Source organism: Barbatula barbatula, assembly GCF_947034865.1.
Source record: "Barbatula barbatula genome assembly, chromosome: 6".
Taxonomy (NCBI): domain Eukaryota; kingdom Metazoa; phylum Chordata; class Actinopteri; order Cypriniformes; family Nemacheilidae; genus Barbatula; species Barbatula barbatula.
Genome location: NC_136765.1, coordinates 168,205 through 192,081, shown reverse-complemented (window position 1 = coordinate 192,081; position 23,877 = coordinate 168,205). Strand labels below are relative to the sequence as shown.

General features: G+C 43.6%; 1 protein-coding gene across 1 annotated transcript in view; it reads left to right on the top strand.

Annotated features, from left to right (window-relative positions):
- unc79 (unc-79 homolog, NALCN channel complex subunit) overlaps window positions 1–23,877 on the top strand; it is a gene marked incomplete at its 5' end in the record, with an annotated part of 55,974 nt that overhangs the window by 17,530 nt on the left and 14,567 nt on the right. Inside the window, 15 exons of the mRNA XM_079457802.1 lie at window positions 462–691; window positions 5,473–5,644; window positions 5,913–6,143; window positions 6,220–6,410; window positions 6,668–6,791; window positions 7,016–7,156; window positions 7,280–7,495; window positions 19,150–19,377; window positions 19,450–19,579; window positions 21,493–21,572; window positions 21,949–22,097; window positions 22,226–22,383; window positions 22,619–22,800; window positions 22,882–23,083; window positions 23,541–23,720. Coding sequence (XP_079313928.1) covers window positions 462–691; window positions 5,473–5,644; window positions 5,913–6,143; window positions 6,220–6,410; window positions 6,668–6,791; window positions 7,016–7,156; window positions 7,280–7,495; window positions 19,150–19,377; window positions 19,450–19,579; window positions 21,493–21,572; window positions 21,949–22,097; window positions 22,226–22,383; window positions 22,619–22,800; window positions 22,882–23,083; window positions 23,541–23,720 — 2,614 coding nt within the window. The remainder of the gene's footprint in view (window positions 1–461; window positions 692–5,472; window positions 5,645–5,912; window positions 6,144–6,219; window positions 6,411–6,667; window positions 6,792–7,015; window positions 7,157–7,279; window positions 7,496–19,149; window positions 19,378–19,449; window positions 19,580–21,492; window positions 21,573–21,948; window positions 22,098–22,225; window positions 22,384–22,618; window positions 22,801–22,881; window positions 23,084–23,540; window positions 23,721–23,877) is intronic.

The window sequence follows — 23,877 nt, the reverse complement described above, 5'->3', positions numbered from 1 at the left end:
GAATCAATAATATTATGCAAGTTAAGCATAAAAAAATACAAGCATACTGTTTTAATGAAATTTTAAACAAATTCTGTGTAAGATGGTTTGGGGTCATCTGCAGTGAAATGAACAGCTGGTGCTCGAGCTCTCTGGCGTTCACTTATAAGATGATTCTGTTTCTTCCGTTGCTCTTTACTGAACGAAAAACATGTCACTTCTTTGTATTCTATAAGTTTTCTTTAAAAGACCATGTTAGAGGTGTTAGCTTGCGGATATTTTATTTGAGTTCAAGAATCTTTCTCCTCATTATTAGAACATCTGACAGGAGAATATTTCCATCAAACGCTTTCTTCTGCTTGTCATGTGTGTTTGCCAGCATTTATCATCTTTGACTCACGTCACAATCAGTGCGTCAGTCATCCTTCCCTTTTATGAAATTATCAAATGTCTCTCTCTTCCTTTCTCTGTGTGTGTAACAGAATTGCAGCTCTCATGTCCGACGGGCTGTCGTCACCTGCTTCTCAGCTGGCTGCTGTGGTCGCCATGGCAACCGGCCTGTGCGCTATTGCAAGCGTTGCCATGTCAACCACCACAGCAGTGAGGTGGGGGCATCGGCAGAGACTCATCTGTACCAGACGTCTCCCCCGCCCATCAACACACGGGAGTGTGGAGCAGAGGAACTGGTGTGCACTGTGGAGGCTGTGATCAGGTACTGCGCATCCTGCTGGCCTCAAACCTCACTGCACTCTAACCCATCAACTGATCAATCATCGACTGAAAACCGATCGATCATCGACTGAAAACTGATCGATCATCAACTGAAAACTGATCGATCATCGACTCATAACTGATCGATCATCAACTGAAATTAAAACTGATCATCAACTGAAATAAAAACTGATCGATCATCGACTCAAAACTGATCGATCATCAACTGAAAACTGATCGATCATCGACTCAAAACTGATCGATCATCAACTGAAAACTGATCGATCATCGACTCATAACTGATCGATTATCGACTCATAACTGATCGATCATCAACTGAAAACTGATCGATCATCGACTCAAAACTGATCGATCATCAACTGAAAACTGATCGATCATCGACTCATAACTGATCGATCATCGACTCATAACTGATCGATCATCGACTCATAACTGATCGATCATCGACTCAAAACTGATCGATCATCGACTCATAACTGATCGATCATCGACTCATAACTGATCGATCATCGACTCAAAACTGATCGATCATCGACTGAAAACTGATCGATCATCGACTCAAAACTGATCGATCATCAACTGAAAACTGATCCATCATCGACTCATAACTGATCGATCATCAACTGAAAACTGATCGATCATCGACTCAAAACTGATCGATCATCAACTGAAAACTGATCGATCATCGACTCATAACTGATCGATTATCGACTCATAACTGATCGATCATCGACTCATAACTGATCGATCATCAACTGAAAACTGATCGATCATCGACTCAAAACTGATCGATCATCAACTGAAAACTGATCGATCATCGACTCATAACTGATCGATCATCGACTCATAACTGATCGATCATCAACTGAAAACTGATCGATCATCGACTCATAACTGATCGATCATCAACTCAAAACTGATCGATCATCAACTGAAAACTGATCGATCATCGACTCATAACTGATCGATCATCGACTCATAACTGATCGATCATCAACTGAAAACTGATCGATCATCGACTCAAAACTGATCGATCATCAACTGAAAACTGATCGATCATCGACTCATAACTGATCGATTATCGACTCATAACTGATCGATCATCGACTCATAACTGATCGATCATCAACTGAAAACTGATCGATCATCGACTCAAAACTGATCGATCATCAACTGAAAACTGATCGATCATCGACTCATAACTGATCGATCATCGACTCATAACTGATCGATCATCAACTGAAAACTGATCGATCATCGACTCAAAACTGATCGATCATCAACTGAAAACTGATCGATTATCGACTCATAACTGATCGATCATCGACTCATAACTGATCGATCATCAACTGAAAACTGATCGATCATCGACTCATAACTGATCGATCATCAACTCAAAACTGATCGATCATCGACTCATAACTGATCATCAACTGAAAACTGATCGATCATCGACTCAAAACTGATCGATCATCGACTCATAACTGATCGATCATCAACTCAAAACTGATCGATCATCGACTCAAAACTGATCGATCATCGACTCATAACTGATCGATCATCGACTCATAACTGATAGATCATCAACTTAAAACTGATAGATCATCAACTGAAAACTGATAGATCATCAACTGAAAACTGATCGCTCATCGACTCATAACTGATCGATCATCGACTCATAACTGATCGATCATCGACTCATAACTGATCGATCATCAAGTGAAAACTGATCGATCATCGACTCAAAACTGATCGATCATCGACTCATAACTGATCGATCATCGACTGAAAACTAATCGATCATCGACTGAAAACTGATCGATCATCGACTGAAAACTAATCGATCATCGACTGAAAACTGATCGATCATCGACTGAAAACTGATCGATCATCGACTCATAACTGATCGATCATCGACTCATAACTGATCGATCATCGACTCAAAACTGATCGATCATCGACTCATAACTGATCGATCATCGACTCATAACTGATCGATCATCGACTCATAACTGATCGATCATCGACTCATAACTGATCGATCATCGACTGAAAACTGATCGATCATCGACTCATAACTGATCGATCATCGACTCATAACTGATCGATCATCGACTGAAAACTGATCGATCATCGACTCATAACTGATCGATCATCGACTCAAAACTGATCGATCATCAACTGAAAACTGATCGATCATCGACTCAAAACTGATCGATCATCGACTCATAACTGATCGATCATCGACTCAAAACTGATCGATCATCAACTGAAAACTGATCGATCATCGACTCAAAACTGATCGATCATCGACTGAAAACTGATCGATCATCGACTCATAACTGATCGATCATCGACTCATAACTGATCGATCATCGACTGAAAACTGATCGATCATCGACTCATAACTGATCGATCATCGACTCATAACTGATCGATCATCGACTGAAAACTGATCGATCATCGACTCATAACTGATCGATCATCGACTCATAACTGATCGATCATCGACTCAAAACTGATCGATCATCGACTCATAACTGATCGATCATCGACTCAAAACTGATCGATCATCGACTCATAACTGATCGATCATCGACTCATAACTGATCGATCATCTACTCAAAACTGATCGATCATCGACTCATAACTGATCGATCATCTACTCAAAACTGATCGATCATCGACTGAAAACTGATCGATCATCGACTGAAAACTGATCGATCATCGACTCAAAACTGATCGATCATCTACTCAAAACTGATCGATCATCGACTCATAACTGATCGATCACCGACTCAAAACTGATCGATCACCGACTCAAAACTGATCGATCATCGACTCATAACTGATCGATCATCGACTCATAACTGATCGATCATCTACTCATAACTGATCGATCATCGACTCATAACTGATCGATCATCTACTCAAAACTGATCGATCATCGACTGAAAACTGATCGATCATCGACTGAAAACTGATCGATCATCGACTCAAAACTGATCGATCATCTACTCAAAACTGATCGATCATCGACTCATAACTGATCGATCACCGACTCAAAACTGATCGATCACCGACTCAAAACTGATCGATCATCGACTCAAAACTGATCGATCATCGACTCATAACTGATCGATCATCGACTCAAAACTGATCGATCATCGACTCATAACCGATAGATCACCGACTCAAAACTGATCGATCACTGACTCATAACTGATCGATCACCGACTCATAACTGATCGATCATCGACTCAAAACTGATCGATCATCGACTCATAACTGATCATCAACTGAAATTAAAACTGATCATCAACTGAAATTAAAACTGATCGATCATGAACTCAAAACTGAACGCTTTCTAACTAAAATCTGATCGATTACTAGCTCAAAACTGATCATCAACTGAAATTAAAACTGATCGATCATGAACTCAAAACTGATCGCTTTCTAACTCAAAACTGATCAATCATCTATTTAAAACTGATAGATTACTAGCTCAAAACTGATCATCAACTGAAATTAAAACTGATCGATCATGTACTCTCTGTGGTCATTAATGATCCCATGGCACTTCTTATAAAGAGTAGGGGTGTAACAACGGTGTCCTGGCCAGATTTCCTCCAATGACCCTTGTCAATCATGGCCTCCTAATAATCCCCCCCTGAATCTCTCTTTCCTCTCCACCTATATGAGCACCAGTGGCGTAACTTTGTTTTGAAAAGTGGTGAGGACAAAGACAACACAAACAATACTTTAATAAATTGTTTCTGTTATAACTCATTGGGAATATTCACGGGTGTCACAAGTGTGAAAAAATGTAGGTGACTCCTCCTTCAGAAAACAGTATAAAAACTGTGCCGCTTTATCGATGGCTAAAGTGTCTGCTGAACTCACTATTCTAAATTTCACATCACATATCAGATCATCTTCCATATGTTTTTAAACTATATCATGTTTTCATCAATAGATAATTTAAAGCATGTTGTTCTTTATTATATGTAAGGATGGCTGTTGCGGCACGTAATTAAACATATAAATTTGTGATAAAATAAAAACTACTTTTCCCATTTCAAAAATGTGGTGTCTGACACAGATTACCTGTCGGTGGGTCAAGGATTGAGACGTTTGGTCCCCCTGCTAATAAGGACAAACATTCAATTATACAGGGGAAACAGATGGAAAAATAATATCTTTAAAAAATCTTGTTTTCACTTATTTTTACGGGCATTGCCAGATAGGGTACAACTATACAAAGAACTTTCTAAATTTAGTTTTGAACTCATGAAACTGCAAATTTGAGAAAAAGACTGTTTCCATTTATTGGAGTTTTCTATCAAGTATCAAAATGTAATTTTCAAAATGTAAATGCATTTTCAAATATTTTCATCATTTTATAAAAATGCCTTTACAATCTGATATGTGATAGGGAAAAAGTTCAGCAAACTCAGCGGACATCTCCTACCCGTCCCACCGCAATTTATGGTGAGCGCATCGGTGCTGTTGTACTGTGGCTGCCGTCACATTATCCATGACTGGTGGTGGTTGAGAAGAGATGCTTTGGGTGCACAGCAATACACAATAAAGTGCCATTTAAATGCCTCATTCATTTATTCAACTCCAAATAATAGGTTATGTACACCGGATGTTAAAACATGAGTCTCATTTGAAAGAAACATGTTTTCAGGAATATTTCACTGTATGTCTATTGCCTTTACACATTAAACATGTACAATTTAATGTCTCTCACTACAGTCTCTTGAAAGAGGCTGAGATTCACGCTGAACAGCGAGAGTTTGAGCTGAACAGACGCCGTCAGATGGGCTTGTCTACATCCCATCATTCCCTTGAAAACCTGGAGTTTGACAACAAAGAGGACGACCAACATGACCAGAGATTACTCAGTCAGTTTGGGATCTGGTTTCTGGTGAGCGGCTTACATTACACTAAATGAACATTAACATGAAACATCATCCTGGATAGAGAATGTTTACAGCAGACATTTTATTTTCATGTTTATTTTTCTGTCAAATCTGCAGGAAACCCTTAAAGTTACAGTTAACAGTTTTTAATGTTGACTTTTTATTTGTTGAATATAAATTCAGCCAGATTTTGTGCCGTGAATTCAGATGTCAAAAAATGAATAGAACAAGATTTTTATGATTGAATGAACTAACAAACAAAGACTTTATCAGGTGAGTCTGTGTACGCCCAGTGAAAACACGCCCACCGAGAGTCTGGCACGATTGGTCAGCATGGTCTTCCAGTGGTTTCACTCCACGGCTTACATGATGGATGATGAGGTGGGCAGTCTGGTGGAAAAACTCAAACCTCAGTTTGTCACCAAGTGGCTGAAGACGGTTTGTGACGTGCGCTTTGATGTCATGGTCATGTGTCTGTTACCCAAACCTGTTGAGTTTGCCAGGGTGAGTAAAGACATGTTACAACCATTGACACGGTCGGTGTGTTGAGTTTGTGTTCTGACTCTGTGTGTGTGTGTAGGTGGGGGGTTACTGGGATAAGTCCTGCACTACAGTAACACAACTAAAGGAAGGATTGAACCGCATTCTGTGTTTGATTCCTTATAACGTCATCAGTCAGCCGCTGTGGGAGTGTTTCATGCCCGAGTGGTTAGAGGCCATCCGTACGGAAGTACCGGACCATCAGCTGAAGGAATTCCGTGAGGTTCTAAGGTGAACATTTTTGTCATTATTTCATTGTTTATGCTATGACACCTATGTACCCATAGCTATGACAAGAGATATACATCATTGATTTGATATCAGACGACTGAAGATTGATTCTCTCTCGCGCTCTGTGTGTGGTTCATGTTTCTCTTTCTAGTGAAATGCTTTATCATCTTATTTAGCTCAACTGTGCATATTTTTCTAAAGAAAATGTCTGTCAGTTTGTGTTGTGATTTGTTGGTTTGTGTCGATTCTCTCTGCAGTAAAATGTTTGACATAGAATTGTGTCCGCTGCCCTTTTCCATGGAGGAGATGTTTGGATTTATCAGCTGCAGATTCACTGGATATCCAGCGTCTGTACAAGAGCAAGCTCTGCTCTGGCTTCACGTGAGGGCACATACACACACATAAACAGACAGACAAGCACACACACACACGCACACTTAAACAGACAGATACGCACACGCATGCACATAAACAGAGACATGCACATACACACACAGTCCCACAAAACAGACAGACATAAACACACAAACAGACACACAAAAAAAACACATTTTCTTTAGGAAAACGTGTCAACATGAGTTTTGTGTATGTTGTTCTGTCTGCAGGTTCTGTCTCAGCTGGATATCGTGGTTCCTCTGCAGTTACTCATTAGCATGTTTTCTGATGGTGTTAACTCACTAAAGGAACTGGCCAATCAGAGAAAGGCAAGGGCTACAGACTTGTCTGGAAATGCAGGACCCAGGAGGGTAAGACTCAGGGTCAGGGTCATCACATGAACATTTTAACTGATGAACTATTGTTGTCATGGCAAACTACTGACGATAGTTTCTTGTGATGAAGCTCACATGTTTGTGTTGTGTTGACTGTAGGTGAGTGTGGTGTCAGACCCCGGCAGAAGAGGTCAGCACAATAATCTGAGTCCGTTCCCTAGTCCCTTCCGCAGTCCCTTCCGCAGTCCTCTACACTGCAGTCCATTTAAGAATCTGGGTCATGCAGCGGGTAACTGCGCTCTGGATCTGGACTGTGATGATGACGAAATTAACCTGAGCTGTTTCATTCTCATGTTTGATCTCATCCTCAAACAGGTGAAAGATTCCTCACGCACACAGTTTATAGATGCATATAGAAATCAATGTACTGATCTCTTCATGTTTGAAAACGTGAGCCCTTTTTGGTTTACTTTTATAAAAAGATCAGCATGCAGCAGTTTTTTTCATGTTGCCAGGCAACCGCTGAATCAGCTGTCCTGTCAGTCAAGGATTATAGCCCGAGGGCACTAGTTGCTATTAATGTTGTGGATTCTCTTTTTTCTTTTTTCAAGAAACACTCTTGAGTCTCGGGTTTTGATACTAAGACTTTATTGTCAGGACACACAAAGCTGAAACAAATATACACATCTTCTCAGGCACATGCCACTATTATTAATTACCGTAGATTAGATTAGATTAGATTCAACTTTATTGTCATTACACATATACAAGTACAGTGTAACGAAATGTAGTTTAGGTCTAACCAGAAGTGCAGTTAGCAAGTGCAGGATATACAGTTAGAATAAATACAGAATACAATAGTGAGAATATAATACAGTGGGCATGGACTATAAAAATATTTTGCAGTAGGTGTGTTCTATGAAAATATGACAGTAGGTATATACTATGAACAATATATACAGATGGCTATATACTATGAACATTAATGTACAGGTGGATATGAACAGATAATAATTTAGACTAAAATAGTGCAAGTGACTTAGGTATGCATAAATTATTGACATTGGCTATTAAAGTTGCAGTGCAATAGGTGAGTTAATGCAGTTGTTGAAGTTGATGCAGTTATTAAAGTTACGGTGCAGTATATGAGTTAATGCAGTTAATAGGTTGCAGTCCAGAAGATGAGTTAATGCAGTTAATAAGGTTACAGAGCAGTAGATTAGTTAATGCAGTTACTGAAGTTACAGTGCAATTGATGAGTAGATGCAGTTAATAGAGTTACAGTGCAGTTGATTAGTTAATGCAGTTATTGAAGTTATAGTGCAATTGATGAGTAGATGCAGTTAATAGAGTTACAGTGCAGTAGATAGGTTAATGCAGTTATGGAAGTGGTCCATTAGTGCAAATGAGCATTCAGTTAAATATTCCTGGTGTGCAAGTGAGCAGTATAGAGTGCAAATGATGCTGTGTGTGTGTAAACAGTCCGGTAGAGCAGATACATGAAGTACTGGTGTGTACAGTTCAGTCATGCATGCAGCCCTGTAGTGCAATGTAAACAATGTAAACAATGTTGTAGCAGCATTGGAGTTAAGGGTATGAGAGGTACTGGAATCAGTGGGGGGCAGAGTTCAATAATGAAACAGCTCTGGGTAAAAAGCTGTTTCTTAGTCTGCTGGTTCTTGTCCGGAGGCACCGGAAGCGCCTACCAGAAGGCAGGAGAGTAAACAGTCTATGAGCGGGGTGAGAGGAGTCCTTGAGAATGCTGCGAGCTCGACGCAGACAGCGTTTCTTCTGGATGTCCTCAATGGCAGAAAGTGTAGTCCCTGTGATGCGCTGGGCTGTTTTCACCACCCGCTGCAGTGCCTTGCGCTCAGCAACAGAACAGTTCCCGTACCAGACTGTGACGCAGTTGGTCAGGATGCTCTCTATCGTGCAGCGATAGAAGTTCACCAGGATAGTTGAAGACAGTTGGTTCTTCTTCAGTGTCCTCAGAAAGAAGAGACGCTGGTGAGCCTTCTTGACCAGGCATGAGGTGTTGGTGGTCCAGGACAGAGTCCCCAGGAACTTAAAACTGGAAACACGTTCAACAGCCATTCCATTAATGTGGATGGGGTCGTGTGTGTCTCCTTTCGCCTTCCTGAAGTCCACGATGATCTCCTTTGTCTTGGAGGTGTTAAGGAGCAGGTTGTTGTCTGAGCACCATATGGCCAGGTGCCGGACCTCCTCCCTGTAGGCAGTCTCATCGTTGTTGCTGATGAGACCAATCACTGTTGTATCGTCTGCAAACTTGATGAAGGAGTTAGATCCGTTCACAGGCCTGCAGTCGAGTGTGAAAAGGGAGTAGAGAAAGGGGCTCAGTACGCAGCCCTGTGGTACACCAGTGTTGAGGGTGATGGTGGTGGAGCAGATGGGGCCTAACCTAACAAGCTGAGGCCTGTTCGTCAGGAAGTCCATAATCCAATTGCAGGTAGGGTTGTTGATGCCTAGGTTTCCAAGTTTGACGATTAGCTTGGAAGGGATGACGGTATTGAAAGCAGAGCTGAAGTCTACAAACAGCATACGTGCATAAGTGTCCTTATTGTCCAGATGTGTGAGCACGGAGTGCAGCGCCATGGACACTGCATCATCTGTGCTCCTATTGTTTCGATAGGCAAATTGGTATGGGTCCAGTGTGGGTGGTAGAGAGTCCTTTAGGTGTGCCAGGACCAGCCGCTCAAAGCACTTCATGACAATTGGTGTGAGTGCTACCGGGCGGTAGTCGTTCAGGCACGTCGGGTTTGAATTTTTGGGGATGGGCACAATGGAGGTGGATTTAAAACATGCTGGAACCACTGCTTGGGCGAGGGACAGGTTGAAGATGTCCGTGAAGACCCCAGCGAGCTGCTCTGAACATGCTCGAAGTACGCGACGAGGGATGCCATCTGGGCCAGCAGCCTTGCGCGCGTTGATCCGACTTAGTGCATTGTGAACATCAGTGGAGTTAAGTGTGATGATTGGGTGGTCAGCAGAGGGTGTGAGCTTGGTAGCTGTTTCCTTGTTGTCTCTCTCAAAGCGAGCATAAAAGTCATTAAGCTCGTTCAGGAAGACGGCATCTGTGGCTATGGGGGTGGAGTGGTTGGGTTTGTAGTCGCTGATGGCCTGGATGCCCTGCCACATGCGTCGAGGGTCAGAATTGGAAAAATGCTCCTCTAGCTTCAACTTGTAGCAGTGCTTGGCCTTTTTGATGCCCCTCTTCAGATTTGCCCTAGAAGTACTATAGGCCTGTGCATCTTCCGATCGGAAGGCAGTGTTACGTGCTTTCAACAGGAGGCGCACTTCCTTGTTCATCCATGGCTTCTGATTAGGGTACGTGGTGATCTGCTTCTGGGTTGTGACACTATCAATGGTGGAATTTATGTAGTCCAATACAGAAGAGGTGTAGCTGTTGATGTCCGTGTGAGAGCCACTGGTGGCCTGAGAAGCAAACAGACTCCAGTCTGTGTGTAGAAACCTTTCCTGGAGTGTAAAGTCTGCCCCTGCAGGCCACACCTTGATGGTCTTCACTGATGGCTTCACACGATTGATGAGATTAATGTATTTGGGGGTGAGGAACAAAGAAAGGTGATCAGATTGACCCAGGTGGGGGAGGGGTGTCGCGGCGTAAGCTTTAGCCATGTTTGTGTAGACATGGTCCAAAGTTTTGTTTCCTCTTGTGTGGCAGGAAACATGCTGATGAAATTTAGGGAGCACTGTCTTTAAGTTTGAGTGATTAAAATCTCCCGCAACAATAAATGCAGCCTCCGGGTGAACAGTCTGTTGTTTACTGATGGCTGCATGAAGTTCCTTCATAGCAAGCTTGGCATCAGCATCCGGTGGAATATAAGCTGCCGTTATAATGGTGGAAGTGAATTCCCGTGGCAGATAAAACGGTCTACATTTAACCATGAGAAACTCAAGGTTAGCCGAGCAGTGTCTCCCGACAATAACAGAGTTCGTGCACCAAGTTTTGTTGATGTAGATGCACAATCCACCTCCTCTTGTCTTACCGGATTCCTCTGCCGTTCTATCCGCCCGGTTTGTGTTGTAGCCCGCTAACTCAATAGCGTTGTCCGGTATACCGCTGTGTAGCCATGTTTCCGTGAAGATTATGAAGTTCAAAAGTCTTTTGCTGTTGATGATGCGGAGTCTAATCTCGTCCATTTTGTTCACTAATGATCGAACATTAGCAAGGAAAATGCTGGGTAAAGAGAGCCGGTGTGGTGTTAGCTTTAGCCTAGCTCTTAGCCCTCCGCGCTTCCCCCGCCTTTGTTTACGATCTCGACGCCGCCGACGAGCACTTCCGCCCGGCCGTGTGAGGTGCGTAGCATCGGATGTTCTGACTATCTCAGGGATGAGTTGAATGTTGCTGATGCAACTTCCGGACATGCGTAAACTGATATCCAAAAGCTCCTGCCGGGTGTACGATGTAAATGCACAACTGTTCTGGATGAACAGACCCGAGATGAGCAAGAAATACACTATATAAAAGCTAAAACTGGAGAGACTCTGAGCCTCGCGATGTTCACGCGCCGCCATCTTGGTCTTCAAAAGAAGAAGGAAAGGGTCTATTCTCTTACAGCTCAAGTTAAGATAAAAATGTGAGAGATGTGTGTTTATCTCTCAGATGAACACATGTCGGAACAGGAGGCCTATTCTTTCACATCCTGATTTGCCAAATGCCAAATGAATAAATGTAAATGTAAACAAACTGTATAAAGGATTATTTTTGGGTACATTGCTAAGACAACGCGATCCTGTGGATATGCCTTATTCAACATTCGCAAGGTTAGACCCTACCTCACTGAGCATGCGGCGCAACTCCTTGTCCAGGCGTCAAGAACCTAAACAACCTCCTACGCTCCTACACCCCATCAAGAACCTTCACACCCTACTACGCTCCTACACCCCATCAAGAACCTTCACACCCTACTACACTCCTACACCCCATCAAGAACCTTCACACCCTACTACGCTCCTACACACCATCAAGAACCTTCACACCCTACTACGCTCCTACACCCCATCAAGAACCTTCACACCCTACTACACTCCTACACCCCATCAAGAACCTTCACACCCTACTAAACCCCATCAAGAACCTTCACACCCTACTACGCTCCTACACCCCGTCAAGAACCTTCACACCCTCCTACGCTCCTACACCCCGTCAAGAACCTTCACACCCTACTACGCTCCTACACCCCATCAAGAACCTTCACACCCTACTACGCTCCTACACACCATCAAGAACCTTCACACCCTACTACGCTCCTACACCCCATCAAGAACCTTCACACCCTACTACGCTCCTACACCCCATCAAGAACCTTCACACCCTACTACGCTCCTACACCCCATCAAGAACCTTCACACCCTACTACGCTCCTACACCCCATCAAGAACCTTCACACCCTACTACGCTCCTACACACCATCAAGAACCTTCACACCCTACTACGCTCCTACACCCCATCAAGAACCTTCACACCCTACTACACTCCTACACCCCATCAAGAACCTTAACACCCTACTACACTCCTACACCCCATCAAGAACCTTCACACCCTACTACGCTCCTACACACCATCAAGAACCTTCACACCCTACTACGCTCCTACACCCCATCAAGAACCTTCACACCCTACTACACTCCTACACCCCATCAAGAACCTTCACACCCTACTACGCTCCTACACCCCATCAAGAACCTTCACACCCTACTACACTCCTACACCCCATCAAGAACCTTCACACCCTACTACACCCCATCAAGAACCTTCACACCCTACTACGCTCCTACACCCCGTCAAGAACCTTCACACCCTCCTACGCTCCTACACCCCGTCAAGAACCTTCACACCCTACTACGCTCCTACACCCCATCAAGAACCTTCAAACCCTACTACACTCCTACACCCCATCAAGAACCTTCACACCCTACTACACCCCATCAAGAACCTTCACACCCTACTACGCTCCTACACCCCGTCAAGAACCTTCACACCCTCCTACGCTCCTACACCCCGTCAAGAACCTTCACACCCTACTACGCTCCTACACCCCATCAAGAACCTTCACACCCTACTACGCTCCTACACACCATCAAGAACCTTCACACCCTACTACGCTCCTACACCCCATCAAGAACCTTCACACCCTACTACGCTCCTACACCCCATCAAGAACCTTCACACCCTACTACGCTCCTACACCCCATCAAGAACCTTCACACCCTACTACGCTCTTACACCCCATCAAGAACCTTCACACCCTACTACGCTCCTACACCCCATCAAGAACCTTCACACCCTACTACGCTCCTACACCCCATCAAGAACCTTCACACCCTACTACGCTCCTACACCCCATCAAGAACCTTCACACCCTACTACGCTCCTACACACCATCAAGAAACTTCACACCCTACTACGCTCCTACACCCCATCAAGAACCTTCACACCCTACTACACTCCTACACCCCATCAAGAACCTTCACACCCTACTACGCTCCTACACCCCATCAAGAACCTTCACACCCTACTACACTCCTACACCCCATCAAGAACCTTCACACCCTACTACACTCCTACACCCCATCAAGATCCTTCACACCCTACTACACTCCTACACCCCATCAAGAACCTTCACACCCTACTACACTCCTACACCCCATCAAGAACCTTCACACCCTACTACGCTCCTACACCCCATCAAGAACCTTCACACCCTACTACACTCCTACACCCCATCAAGAACCTTCACACCCTACTACACCCCATCAAGAACCTTCACACCCTACTACGCTCCTACACCCCGTCAAGAACCTTCACACCCTCCTACGCTCCTACACCCCGTCAAGAACCTTCACACCCTACTACACTCCTACACCCCATCAAGAACCTTCACACCCTACTACACTCCTACACCCCATCAAGAACCTTCACACCCTACTACGCTCCTACACCCCGTCAAGAACCTTCACACCCTCCTACGCTCCTACACCCCGTCAAGAACCTTCACACCCTACTACGCTCCTACACCCCATCAAGAACCTTCACACCCTACTACGCTCCTACACCCCGTCAAGAACCTTCACACCCTACTACGCTCCTACACCCCATCAAGAACCTTCACACCCTACTACGCTCCTACACACCATCAAGAACCTTCACACCCTACTACGCTCCTACACCCCATCAAGAACCTTCACACCCTACTACGCTCCTACACCCCATCAAGAACCTTCACACCCTACTACGCTCCTACACCCCATCAAGAACCTTCACACCCTACTACGCTCCTACACCCCATCAAGAACCTTCACACCCTACTACGCTCCTACACCCCATCAAGAACCTTCACACCCTACTACGCTCCTACACCCCATCAAGAACCTTCACACCCTACTACGCTCCTACACCCCATCAAGAACCTTCACACCCTACTACGCTCCTACACACCATCAAGAACCTTCACACCCTACTACGCTCCTACACACCATCAAGAACCTTCACACCCTACTACGCTCCTACACCCCATCAAGAACCTTCACACCCTACTACGCTCCTACACCCCATCAAGAACGTTCACACCCTACTACGCTCCTACACCCCATCAAGAACCTTCACACCCTACTACGCTCCTACACCACATCAAGAACCTTCACACCCTACTACGCTCCTACACCCCATCAAGAACCTTCACACCCTACTACGCTCCTAACCGTACGCTCCTACACCCCATCAAGAACCTTCACACCCTACTACGCTCCTAACCGTACGCTCCTACACCCCATTAAGAACCTTCACATCAAGAACCTTCACACCCTACTACGCTCCTACACCCCATCAAGAACCTTCACACCCTACTACGCTCCTACACATTTACATTTACATTTAGTCATTTAGCAGACGCTTTTATCCAAAGCGACTTACAGATGAGGAAACATTGGAAGCAATTATAACAACATAGGCCACAAAATACATAAGTGCATCAAACTAGTCCATTAAAGCCTAGCACAGTATAAAAAGCTAAGAATAGTGAGGTTAGTAAGGTTTTTATTATTTATTTATTTTTTTATAAAGAAGGAAAGGGAAGAGAATTAGGAAAAATCAATCAGCGACGTGTTGACGGAAGAGATGCGTTTTTAGGCGTATTTTGAAGATGGCATCCGAGTCTGCTGATCTTGTAGCAGCTGGTAGATCGTTCCACCAATGTGGAACAGATCCAGAGAAGGTATGGGAGAGTGACTTTTTTCCTTTTTGGGATGGTACCACTAGTCGTTGTTCCTTTGCAGACCGCAGTGATCTGGCAGGAACATAGATCTCCATTAGCGAGTGGAGATACGATGGTGCAGATCCGGTGTTGGTCTTGTAGGCCAGGAACATAGCTTTGAACTTTATGCGGGCGGCAACAGGGAGCAAGTGTAACCTGATGTAGAGCGGAGTTACATGCGCTCTCTTAGGTTGATTGAAGACCACTCTTGCCGCCGCATTCTGGATCATCTAGAGAGGTTTGATTGTGGAAGCAGGAAGTCCAGCCAGAAGCGCATTGCAATAATCCAGTTTGGACAGGACAAGAGCCTGGACTAGGACTTGCGTAGAGTGCTCCGATAGGAAAGGTCTAATTTTCCTAATGTTGTAGAGGATGAATCTACAGGACCGGGCGGTGCTGGCAACATGACTTGTGAAGTTAAGCCGATCACCGATTACCACTCCCAGGTTTCTGGCTGTGCTGGACGGTGTAATCGTTGATGAGCCTAGTTGAATGGCAAGGTTGTGGTGGATCTTTGGGTTGGCTGGGATCACAAGCAGTTTAGATTAGATTAGATTCAACTTTATTGTCATTACACATATACAAGTACAGTGTAACGAAATGTAGTAAAAATGCAGTTCCGTTTTTGCAAGGTTTAGCTGCAGGCGATGATCCTTCATCCAAAGCGAGATGTCACTCAGGCATGCCGCAATGCGAGCAGCGACCGTCGGATCGTCCGGTTGAAATGACAAGTAGAGTTGTGTGTCATCGGCATAGCAGTGATAGGAGAAGCCATGCTTCTGAATGACCGAGCCGAGGGATGTCATGTAAATGGAGAAGAGTAGCTGTCCAAGCACTGAGCCCTGTGGCACCCCCGTGTTGAGCTGTTGGGACGCGGAGACCTCATCTCTCCAGGATACTCTGAATGACCTACCCGAGAGGTAGGACTCAAACCATTGCAACGCCATTCCAGAGACACCCATAGCACTGAGAGAAGCCAGGAGGATGTGGTGATTGACAGTGTCAAAGGCAGCAGACAGATCCAGTAGGATGAGCACAGAAGACATGGATGATGCTTTTGCCAGTCTCAGGGCTTCGATGACTGAGAGCAGTGCAGTCTCTGTGGAATGACCGGTCTTGAACCCAGACTGATTGCTGTCCAGGAGGTTGTTTTGCATGAGAAAGGAGGAGAGCTGGTTGAACACAACTCGCTCCAGGGCTTTGGCGATGAAGGGAAGAAGGGAGACAGGCCTGTAGTTTTCTAGCAGTGTAGGGTCCAGGGTGGGTTTCTTTAGAAGCGGTGTGATGCAGGCCTCTTTGAATGCTGTGGGAAATGTCCCAGTGGTGAGCAAAGAGTTGATGATGTGGGTCAGAGCAGGCACAACCGTTGGAGAGATGGCCTGGAGGAGATGGGTGGAGATGGGATCCAGTGGGCAGGTGGTAGGGTGGTTGGAGCCAATGACCTTGGAGACATCAGCTTCAGACAGAGGAGAAAAGGTGGGGAGCACACACGTGTCAGGGATGTGGGCGGGTTCGACAGGGGGTGGCGTAGAGAATTGGCTGCTGATGGCAGTAGTTTTCTTTACGAAGAACGATGCAAAATCAGCAGCTGTTAACTCCGATGAAGGTGCAGGAGCAGGCGGACAGAGGAGAGCAGAGAAGGTTTTGAAGAGCGTTCGAGAGTCCGGAGAGTTGCAGATCCTCGAATGGTAGTAATCTGTTTTTGCAGAGGTGACATCTACAGAGAAAGAAGAGAGAAGAGATTGGTAGAGAGAGAGATCTGCAGGGTCTTTTGACTTGCGCCATTTTCTCTCAGCTGACCGGAGGCTGGCACGATGCTCACGCAGTACATCCGATAACCAGGGAGCTGACGGGATGTACGGGCTGGTCCAGATGCAAGACGGCATAGGTTGTCCAAGCAGGATGAAAGCGTGGAACACAGAGTGTCTTTGGCATTGTCTGTATTCGAAAGAGAGAGCTCATCAGAGGGGGGGAGTGCAGAGAAGACAGCAGAGGAAAAACAGGAGGGAGGGAGAGACCGCAGGTTGCGCCGGAAGGTAACCATCGGTAAGACATCTGCGATGTCCGGAGCAGTGAGGTCGAGGGTGACGAAGAAGTGATCAGACGTGTGCAGCGGGGTGACCTGAAAGTGATGAGTGGAGCAGTACCTTGTGAAGATCAGATCTAGATGGTTTCCAGACTTGTGGGTTGCTGATGTGGAAACCTGCTTGAGGAGAAATGATGCGGTCAGGTTGACGAAGTCAGCAGCTGTGGCTTTCCAATTTGGATGTTGAAGTCACCTAGTACCACCAGGGGAGTACCATCCTCAGGGAAGGATGAAAGAAGCACATCCAGCTCCTCCAAGAAATGTCCAAGCTGACCTGGGGGACGATATATAACTACAAAATGACTTTTAACAGGGTGGGTGATAGTAACAGCATGAAACTCGAAGGAGCTGTTGTCACACATGGGTGTTAGCTGATTGAATTTCCAGTCTTTGGGGATGAGTAGACCGGTGCCTCCACCCCTTCCTGTAATGCGAGGGCTGTGGGAGAAAGTTTGGTTATGGGAGAGGGCAGCGGGAGTGGCAGAGTCCTCTGGTTTGATCCATGTTTCTGTAAGTGCTACAATGGAAAGACCAGAATGTTTAACAAAAGCTGTAATGAAATCAGCTTTGTTCACAGCAGATTGGCAGTTCCACAATCCTATTGGGAAAGTAGACGGGGCAGTTGCTAGCAGTGATACATTGTGAAGATTATTAGCATTGCGTCGCCTTCGGCATGCGGCAGATGATTTACGTGTTGTGATAACAGAAAGGATTTTAAAACACATATTTAAGAGAAGCAGAAAGAAAATAGGGAGAAACATTAAAGTTCAGAATGCAGCTGTCAGAGTTCTAACCAGGTCCAGAAAATACCATCACATAACCCCAATGTTATCAACCCTTCACTGGTTACCCATTAAGTATCGTATTGACTTTAAAGTTCTTTTAATCACTTATAAAGCCTTAAAGGGTTTAGCCCCTACCTACCTAACAGAGCTTCTATCACACTACAACCCATCACGCTCTCTAACATCTCAAAACTCAGGACTTTTGATAATACCTAGAATAACTAAATCCACCAAAGGGGGTCGAGCTTTCTCATACGTAGCACCTAAACTCTGGAATAACCTTCCTGATATTATTCCAGGATCAGACACACTCGCCCAATTTAAATCTAGATTAAAGACACATCTTTACAGCCAAACATTCACTTCATGCAAAATATGCAAAGTAACCCACCGGGAGATGCTGACATTAGATATTATTTACTAGGTCTTTTTTATAACAAGTTAAACTATATATTGTTCTGTATTTTACCCTTTTTTTGTGTTTTTCGTTTTTCCCCTGTAAAACTGCTTTGGAACAATGCAAATTGTGAAAATCGCTATATAAATTGAATTGAATTATAGCTCCCTGAAATCTCTGTAAGTCACTTTGGATAAAAGCTAGATGACTAAATGTAAATTTATTCAGATGCCCATTAAAAACAATGAGAGCAAGAATGCAAACTGTTATTTAGAACTGAAGAGGCCATAGAAAATGACAATAACAGTTTTACAGATTCATAAGATATGTTTTAATGGTGGTCTAACATTGTTAAGCATGAAATGTAAATGTGATGAGGCAACGAGCAGATCAATATCAATAAGGATATGATTACATCATGAGATCTGAGACATTGTGTCAATTCAGTCAAGTGATGTGTTTGTGTGCAGATGGAGCTGCAGGATGACGGAGTGTTATTGGGTTTGGAGAGCAGTGTGGGTCGGGATACTGTGTCCATTATAAACAGCGTGTTACAGGCGCCGTGGGGGGGGTCACACACCTGTCAGAAAGATGAGAAACCCATGGAGTGTAACATGTGTCAGTCCAGCATTCTTTGTTATCAGCTGGCCTGTGATCTGCTGGAGAGATTGACACCACGTGAACAGATACGACTGGTGGTGAGACACACACACACACACACACACACACACACACACACTGATGTGATCTGAACCGTGTTTTCTGCACAGGAGCCGTCCGAGTGTCTGGAAGAAAGTTTGGTTTTTCCTCAAGCGGAATTCACTGTGAAATCAGAGAATGGAGGAGCTGAAGAAGACACGGAAAACCCTGACAGTCCTAATCCTTCACCTGAAATCCCTCGTATGTGCTCATGAATTATCACAAACCTGCACACAAACAAACATGTCATTGCATAAAAGACATCTTTATGGTGTCAAGAGCTTTTGTTTACCCAGCTGTCAAAAATGTAAAACAAAATATTTTTAATGAACAGGGAAATTGAGTTTTGAGAACATAATTATGTCTGAAAAGCTATTTTTGGTTAACGAAGGTTAAGAGATATAGGGATAACGCTTTAGATAACTGCCCGCAATGTACCGCATAATTAAACAGAATTGACAGCGTAACTAATTGTAACAAAAATCTCTATTCAATAAAATTCAACACGATTCAGGTTTATTGATATAGCGCTCTTCACATTGTGCATTGTTCCAAAGCAGCTTTACAGGAGAAAATAAAAAAACACAGAAACGAGTAAAGAGTAAATGTTTATGAATAATAGGGAGAGCTTATTGATTAGGACATTTTGTTTGTTAAAACTGTTAAGGTCTAATTTTGTCTTATTTTGTGATCGATATCAGAGGAATGTCATAAGCAGGTAAAATAGTAATGGCCTAATGTTACTGAGCGCAGCTATAACTTCAAACTGCTGTCATGTGATGTAAGTTTAGTATTGAATACTGAGTATTATAAATTTAGCATTAATGTGACAAGTAGTCCTTCTTTACTCTTGGGTGGTGATGGAATTGCCTGAGCTGGAGATGGGATGGTCAGTCAGTCCGCAGGCTCTCGCAGGATCTTTAGTAAAACACTGAATAAAATTTTCACTGAACTGAGGAGAATAAACCCTGGACATTAGGAAGAGACATGGAAAATAAAATAGGCCTATTCAATTCAATTTTATTTATATAGCGCTTTTCACAATGTGCATTGTTCCAAAGCAGCTTTACAGGGGAAAATAAGACAAAAACTAAAAACACAAAAAAGGTAAAACACATTGCATGGTGTTAATATAACAAGTTAAATTATTCTAGTAAATAATATCTAATGTCAGCAGTCTCTCGATCGTTTATTTAGCATATTTTGCATTAAGTGAATGTTTGGCTGTAAAGATGTGTCTTTAATCTAGATTTAAATTGGGCGAGTGTGTCTGATCCTGGAATAATATCAGGAAGGCTATTCCAGAGTTTAGGTGCTACGTATGAGAAAGCTCGACCCCCTTTGGTGGATTTAGTTATTCTAGGTATTATCAAAAGTCCTGCGTTTTGAGATCTTAGAGAGCGTGATGGGTTGTAGTGTGATAGAAGCTCTGTTAGGTAGGTAGGGGCTAAACCCTTTAAGGCTTTATAAGTGATTAAAAGAACTTTAAAGTCAATACGATACTTAATGTGTAGCCAGTGAAGGGTTGATAACATTGGGGTTATGTGATCGTATGTTCTGGACCTGGTTAGAACTCTGACAGCTGCGTTCTGAACTAACTGTAGTTTGTTTATTGATGATGAAGGACAAACACTAAGTAGTGCATTACAGTAGTCAAGTCTTGAGGTCATAAATGCATGAATAAGCTTCTCCGCGTCAGCAACACACAGAATATTTCATCATTTGGCAACAGCATGGAACGCAGCACTGAGGTCAAGCAGGACCAGGAGTGAGATGTGACCTTTATCTGATACTATAAGCAGGTCGCAGTTTCAGTGCTATGATGCGGTCTAAAGCCTGACTGAAATGTTTTGTGTATGTCATTATTTTGTAAGAAAGAGCACAACTGAGTGCACACTACTTTTACTAGTATTTTAGACAGGTATCTTTAAATAATTTCCCAATTAGAACGTTATTCATTATAAATATGACCCTGCATTCGAAAACTCAGCAAAATATTTTTACTGTTTTCTGCATAAAATCATTCTACCGAATATTCTTGATATCGCTCGTTTGATCTTCAACATGTCATCAGTGCTTTTTCTCTTTCTCATCATGACTTTTCTTCTCAACAGCATTGAGAAACAGTCTGGACAGAAAGTTTTCTTACCTTCAGCTACCAGCTTCTCTCAAACTTCTCTACACCATACTGCAGGTAACACACACACACATGTCTTGTTTATTATCTCCTTGGGGACAGTCCATAGGCGTAATGATTTTTGTATTGTAAAAACTTTAGATTTGATCCCCTACCCCAAAGATCATAGAAAACTTTTTCAATCAGGTTTAAATCACCACCCAGGGCTTCATTTGTGCAGATACCTCTCCTAAAGTGCTAATGGGAAATGTTGGTGCTGACCTGTTGCTCGCATATATTTCATTCAAAAGCATGTATAATAATTATAATGGCAAAATCTATTTTATTTTGTAATGAACAGGCTGTCAAGTTTGAGATGCTGTAATATTGTGTGTGACACACGCACAGAAATTCTTGTGTTCCGTTTTTACATAGAATTTGTGTTTTGTTACAGGAGATGAACAAGTTTGAGGAGCCAGACATTCTGTTCAACATGTTGAGCTGTCTGAAGATTCTGTGTTTACATGGTGAATGTCTGAATCACGCCAGAAAAGATCACCCACAATTCCTGGCTTACATACAGGAGAAAATGCTCATTCCCAGGTCTCGCTCTCTCTCCATAAATACTGTATGACACATTCATTTATCAAAGAACATTTATGTGAAAATGAATGATGTAAATTCACATATGAGTCCCTGTAACACTGCGTCCCTCTCTGTGTGTGTTTCAGTTTGTGGTGTATGTTAAAGTTGGAGTTTTGTCAGCTGGCATCTCTGGCTGTTCCTCAGCTCCTGCACGCTCTCTCTCTCTCTCATGGTGCCGATATCTTCTGGAAGTTGGTGGACAGCAGCTTCAACAGTAAAGACTGGAAGATTCGCTTTCAAGCAGGTCTGATCACAATCTGAAATCCCCTCCCGTGTGTGTTGCTATGGTTATCGCTCAGGCTTCTGCAGTATTATGGAATTAGTTAAGAGCCTCTCACGGTGATTGAGCGAGAAAACTGTTGTCTGAATCTGAATTGAATGAAAAGTGTTCATGTGTGGTGATGAACACATCAGAAGCATCATTAATGTCACTTAATATCAGTTTCCATGTTGTATATTAAAAGTGTCATGTGTTTCAGTGGAGCGGGTGGCGGTCCTGTGCCGGTTTCTGGACATTGGTTCAGTTACGAAGAGTCATTTGTTGAAATATTCTCTGGCCCACGCGTTCTGCTGTTTTCTGGCCAGTATCGAGGACGTGAACCCCGCTGTGGCCACCAGAGCTCGACTTCTGTTGGACACCATCAAACGTCCATCACTGCAGGTGTGTGAACATCACCATTAACCTATCGTCATATCCCCATCAACTGAGACGGCTGACATGTTTGTGTTTGTCTTCCTCCAGGGTTTGTGTCTGTGTCTGGATTTTCAGTTTGATACGGTGGTCAGAGATCGACCCATCATCCTCAGCAAACTGCTGCTGCTTCATTCGCTTAAACATGAGATTCCTGCTCTCAGCTGGGAGTTCTTCGTCAATCGGTTCGAGACGCTCTCGCTAGAGGCTCAACTCCATCTCGACTGCAATAAAGACTTTCCTTTTCCTACAAGTGAGTGTTTGTCCTTGTTTCTCAGTGTGTGTGTGTGTGTGTGTGTGTGTGTGTGCAAACCTGAAATCAGCTACATTGTGTGTATCAGTCAGATGGATTATAAATCCAAGTAAATTGGGTTTATTTCAAAATGCAAGAATGCATAAAGGTTTGTGTAAAGGATTTGGTGTAGGGTTAGGGTGAGCGTTCCTAAATCATTAGTGCTGTGCATGTGTTGAATGAGACAGGCTTATCATCATCTTTCAATCTGGGTCTGTTGTGTCATGATGACAGTGTGACAGGTGCTTATATGTCCATCTATGAGGTATTTCTGTCAATTCAAGCAGCATTTCTTTCAGAAGAAGAGTGTCTGGATGAAGTGATGCTCATTTACAAAAGATTCCAGTAAAATCATCTGTAGTGTGTGTGAAGTTAAGAATGTCTAAATCTATTGATCATTTTGCATTTTCTCTATGAGCCATCACTGCCGTGAGGACAAATGTCGGCAACTTGAGTGATGCGGCTCTGTGGAAGATCAGACGCGCACGCTTTGCCCGTAATCGACAGAAGAGTGTCCGATCTTTACGGGACAGCGTCAAGGGTCCGTCCGAGTCCAAGAGAACGCTGTCTCTCCCTGAATCGCTGTGTAATAAACTGCGTGAGTGTTGCTCTTGTCTTTATTTATTGTGAGTCGTATTCATGGCAATGTCTGAAAACCACAAACACGAAATTATCTTTCAATATTTATGTTTGCATATACAGTGCCCTCCACAATTATTGGCACCCCTGTTTAAGATGTGGTCGTGGACTTCTAG